The sequence below is a fragment of the Myotis davidii genome, unplaced genomic scaffold (assembly GCF_000327345.1).
Source record: "Myotis davidii unplaced genomic scaffold, ASM32734v1 scaffold168, whole genome shotgun sequence".
In the NCBI taxonomy this organism is placed as follows: domain Eukaryota; kingdom Metazoa; phylum Chordata; class Mammalia; order Chiroptera; family Vespertilionidae; genus Myotis; species Myotis davidii.
In genome coordinates this window covers 5635729-5641207 of record NW_006383016.1, presented here as the reverse complement: position 1 = coordinate 5641207, position 5479 = coordinate 5635729, and the positions used below count along the sequence as shown (strand labels likewise).

The window sequence follows — 5479 nt, the reverse complement described above, 5'->3', positions numbered from 1 at the left end:
CCTCTGCGGAATCACCTGCCCACACTCGTGTGTCAGGGCTCTATCCCGGCCCAGGCCATCCCATCAGGGCTCAGCGCTCCCCTGGTCCCTGGCCCTGCTCCAGTGGGTGAGGTGATGATGGCATCGCTGAACTCTCCAAATCCTACTAGGATCTAAGGAAGCGCTGATTTCCAGCCCCGGGCATGAGGGTCTGTAGAACTCAGGGGCAGCGTGCGTGATGCAGGCGTCTGTAGGCTGCCCGAGACCGCTTCACCGGCTACCAGCTCTCATAGGGAACAAGCGATTTCCGAGCTTCAACTACTGCGTGTGATAAGCTGCCCCAATGCAGGCTGTGTACCCACACACATCACGGACACAGCAAGAAGCTCCCAGGCACGGATAGCGTTATTAGCATCATCTTATATTTGGAAAAGCAGTTTTAAAAAAACACTTGAAAATACAAGATAAGGTAACAGTGACATATAAGTTTTCACCTTATATTGCCCGGCTGTTTTTACATATAAATTATTGCTTACTAGCTTCGATAAATACACAGCACAGTCATATATGTACAGAAGCAGAAAGCATGAAATCTGAGGAAGGAAATACTGTTAATGGCAATTCTGGTAATTCAACCCATGTTTCATATTTACCAGCTCCTGCAATGGTGGAAAACTACGGGGTGTGGTCCCTGAGAAGATAGGTGGGCACCCTGGTTGCGGGCTGGCTATCGGCTAAGCGTTCCCGCCCACTGACGACGCCACCGCAGTCCTAATGCACGACATGTTGGAAGGCCCGACTCCTTGCTGCAGCTCACTGATTCCGTCCCAGCATTTAACGGCGTGACACGAATACAATAAATAGGCTATGCAAATAAATAGTGCTCTGCTAAAAAACGTTTAGTATGTACAGCTTTGCTTTTTACAGTAGTACATTTTCATCTAGCTTTTTGGCAAATTTTAAAAACATTTCCCCACTCCCAGTGTTCGGCACAGTGGCCCGCTCATCACAAGCAGGCTGAAATTTTAAGGACGTGTTTGAAGCGTTGAAAAGAAATCTGTGTCAGACAATGGCAGGGCACCCGATGGTCCCCATTTTCACGTTTTCCCCTTGTTTCCGAGAAGCTTGGGGTACTTGTGCCATGTGGGAACACCGAGTCTGCGTATGTGAGGGCTGTCACAAGGCGGCCGGGCTGGGACGGGGGGCCGCGGGGCAAGCCCAGCTCTGGGGGCCCAGGCCCCAGGCACCCTCTCCTTCCTGCAGCCGTTTCTCCCACCAGGAGGCGGTAAGCCTCACCGAGCAGCGGCATCTGCCCCCGCCTACCGGGAAGGTGGCCTTTTACTTTATCCTCACGCTGCTGAGCTCGGTGCACGCCCCACCTGACTTGCCTGTGGACAGGGTCTGGGTAAATGAACTTCTTCTAAACGTAATTAATGATATAAAGTGAATGCAGGCCATCATATTTATCAGGGCAACCATTTGGCAATTGTGCAGATTATAAGAAGTGACTCTGAAACGCTGTGGTCTTTGGAGCGTCTGTAAGTATGGACGGAGAAAGGAGACATTCGGCAAGGTTGTGGTTGTGCCCATGGGAACCTGCTGTGCTGATTTCTAAGCTGGGCTGGTTCGCCGGGATGCTGACATCCAGACCCGCAGGCTGTGGAGGGCTGTGCTGCAGCGAAGAGAACCGCTCGGAAGGGCGGGTGGTGGCGGCAGCTGGCAGGTTTCCGGGGCGGATGGAGATTTTATGCGACCATAACAATCTAAAAGAGCCGGAAAGCAGCATAGACGTCTTCCAGTCCACCCGTCTGTTTAGCCAGCAAAAACCTACTCCAGAGAGGCTGTGGCAAGGATTTGGAGGGAGCACAGCCCATCCCCACTAACAGGGAGCTGCTGAGCCCCACGTCGGCCGCTCACTGTTGGGCAGCTCAGATTTTTGGGAAGAGCTCCATGCTGAGCTAAACCCGGCTCCCACAATTCCGCCTTGAGTTCTTTAGTCCCAGGCTTACATCTCCTCTGCGCTTCTGAAATTGCTGAGAGCTGCTGCCTGGGGCATCGCTGGAGACAGTTGCTAAATTTCAGGAAGATTGGGAGATGTGGACATTCAGAAGATGGGGATGGAAAAGCAAATCTAATGTAAACAAAATCCTCCCTTCCCTCGGCTGCCCCAGAGCCCACCCCGGCTGGAGGAAACGTGACCGCACCACGCTCTCCCCGACCCGTGTCCGCCCACGCCGTGGGGCGTGCTCTGCCGACACCATGGAGGTGGGTTTAAACTTGATGCACATGTGGATTCGTTAGGCCGTGGACATATCTGAAATGAGGTCTAAGCAACGGGTGCTTTACTGAAGAAGTTCTCTACTAAAGGAATTGCAATAGTTTTCGTTGGAGCAAAGTAGATCCTATGTGAATAAAAACTTAAATGCAAAACATGGAGACAATATCAAAATGGCCTTCGATGGTTTGACTGGGCAAACGCTCCTCCCCACACAGAGAGCAGACAGGAAGGCCTGGGCGTGCGGCGAGGCCCTGCCCCTGCAGCGTGTGATCGGCCACCAGAGACGCCTGCTGCCCTGGCTCCAGGCTCAGGTCTCCTCCAGGAGGTCCCATTCCGGGCCCAGCAGCCGGGAGCATTTCTCTAGTGGGCCAGCCCTGGATGGTGCTTTCAACAAAATCCTGCTAATTTTCAGGACTGACGTTTACATGCTGGGGCAGACGCAATCTCTCTGAAAGGTCTACCAACAATCTTCTCCCCGTGGCTCCTTTGAGCAACTCCTCAAGCTCTGTGTGGCTCCTGAGCCAGGACACAGCCTTGCTGTGAGGGGCCAGGCAGCCCTGGACGGAGGTGCTGAGGCGGCAGGAGGTGGTTCTGCGCAGGCACCTGGGAGACCCACAGGCGGCCGGACTGAGAAGTGCACCAGGCTCCCAGGGCTGGAACGGGCGTGGAGCTGGCATAGGGAGCCGGCGCCCTGGGAGTTTAGCAACGTGGTAGGTATCTAACTGGCCGGGTGCATTTCATTGCCTCATCCCACAGGCTTTTATGAAGGGCAAAGAGACGCTAACCCATTCTGGAGAATAGCCAGGGTCTTATTTACTGGAGGAACCCTAATCTATAAAAATGGACATTAGGGAAAAAAAAAAGACTTAAAAGACTCAGGGAGAAAAAAACACACCAAATTATAGGAAGGCCGCTGTCTTGGCTGGAAGATGAACTCTAGGACTTGCAAGGGTCCAACATAAATCCGATGTTTGCTGTGAGACAAACATGGGCAATCAGCACCATCTTCCTCCCTTGCGCTTCTATAGGGAGGGAGTGCCGAGTGCCTTGCACATCCCACCCCACTCACCTCCCTGTACCGGCTGTGACCCCTGCACCCAGCGGGCAAGGAGCCGGCAGAGGCGTGCAGAGCACCAGGGCCCCGCCAGGCACCTCTGACTGCCACCTTGATGGAGCCTTTGAGGTGTCAGGCCCTGCGCTCTTTCAAAAATCGTATTGTTCCCAATAGGAGGAGACCCTGCTTGCACGTGTCAAGAAAATCCCCGGAAGTTAAACCATGAGTCAATCTCCTAAAGATTCCTGTTTTTCCTTACTGGCAAAGCCATGTAGCCTAACTTGTCCACAGTTGCAAATCAGTTATGCAGAAACGGATTTCACCGGCGAGCCGACATCCGTAAGTGACTGTGGGTGCAAAGCAAGGCCTGCCCCGACATTTCCCTTCTGGGACTCAGGGCACGGACGCCAGCGACGGGTCCTCACGGCTCCCCAGACACAAGGGGCCTTTGGTGACGTCACAGTGAATAGCAACAGAGACCATGCCTTCTCCCTGGAAATCTGGACGTGCCATCACCGTCTCCTGGTGTTCAGACAAGCCCCTTCTCTGACAGCCTGTACACAACAACCTGCTCGCAGGCGACGCAGAGCTGCTCCTGAACCGGCAGCCCTCACAGAAATATCTGGCCACTGCACAAGACAGGCTCCCCGGCCTTGACGCTGGCACATCTCAAGTTGAAAACTGGATGGGATCAACAACGTCCATGTAAGAAACCAGGCTTCTCCATGCCAAGATGCTCTGAGTCTTCTGCCTTCTCGGCCGAGAGCGAGAGCGGCGAGGTGAGCTGAGGTGAGGCCCTTCCCCGCCGCGGGTGGCCGGAGCATGTCTCGTGAGTTACTGATAAAACTCAGCAGCTTCTTTTCTCCCAGGAAAGGGACGTGCTGGGCACGGATGTCCTGTGGCGGGAGAGCTGCAGGTGCTCAGGGGGGTGCGGCTGGGCTCACGCGCGGGGCTCGATCCGGTGGGAGAGCTCGAACAGGGCCTGCTGGCTGTCGATGACGTACAGGTGGGTGACGTAGGACTTCAGCTCCTGGTGCTCTTTCGGAGACATGTCTCCTCCTAAGTTTTGGAGGAAAAAGACCCCCAGTTAATTTCATGAGTGTGGTGATGTTCTGGCTGAAGCCCGGTCAACCCCACCGTAAGGCTTAGTGTAAACCTACCAGGCAGACTGAGTCAGACTTGCAGAGGAGCTCTCAATGCTAACCGGGCAGTTGCGTTCTCAGCTCGGACTAGGTTCCTTGGTCAGGTTTAGACCCGGCAAGGTGTTTGTCTTACCGACATGTCTGTGGTGTTTACTACCTAACAATACACAGCCTTCAGCAGCTGGGTTATCACCCCTCTCAGAGGGGAAACAGCACAGACACACGAGTGAGTGGCCGTGTGGGACTGGAACCCTGGCCCTGTGGCTCCCGGGTCCGTGGTCTGCGGTCCCGTGTCACAAGACATGCCCGTTTCAATGGCTCTCACGGGCTCTTAATCTCAGTCTGGAGCTGTGGGAATCACTGCTCCCCTGGTGAGTGCACAGACACAATTCTTTTTGGTGTCCTCATTTTGGGGGAAGGGATGGGGAATGAAGAACTAAATGTAAGGCATGGCTGACAGGCACCGCAGGAACCTAAAGGACACGGCTGGGCTAACATCCACCCCCTGAAAGGCGAGGCGGGGGTTTCCACTCCCCATCCAGGACCCGGGTGGTTAAATACTGTGGGGCCCGCCTGGCTTTGGTACACGCTCAGTCCCAGCAGAGGGGCGGGGCCTGAGGAGGCTGACATTTCAAAGCAGCTGTTTTGTTCCTCCCTCTGCTATGACAATGTGTTTTGTAATCTAAGGCCTGTCTGTCACGGTGGCTGATCATTCTTAGGTTTAACAGAAATAAGACTTTCTGGTTTCAAAAGGTAAAAAGCACCAGGAGTTGATGTTTTTACCGTCCGACGTTTTTGAAAGTGACCAAAGGCTGTGTCATTCCGGAGGCCGTTTCTGGAGACCCCAAGATAACGTGTCTGTCTAGTGAGCATTGGTATCGAACACACGATGCTACCAAGGTAATGTTGTTGTTAAATGTCTGGCCTTAAAAGAGGAAGACAGAACGAATGGTTCCAATCATGACAACGGACACTTGCAGGCACTCTGTAGTTTTTAGGGGCCTTGACTAATATTATCTTATTTTC

At 53.7% G+C, this 5479-nt stretch overlaps 1 protein-coding gene across 1 annotated transcript in view; it reads right to left on the bottom strand.

The window, feature by feature from the left end:
- Nucleotides 1-379: 379 nt before the first annotated feature.
- The window catches only part of RAPGEF5 (Rap guanine nucleotide exchange factor 5), a 153630-nt gene continuing 148530 nt past the window's right edge, over nt 380-5479 (bottom strand). Inside the window, exon 26 of the mRNA XM_015558131.1 lies at nt 380-4370. Coding sequence (XP_015413617.1) covers nt 4252-4370 — 119 coding nt within the window. The 3' untranslated portion in view covers nt 380-4251. The remainder of the gene's footprint in view (nt 4371-5479) is intronic.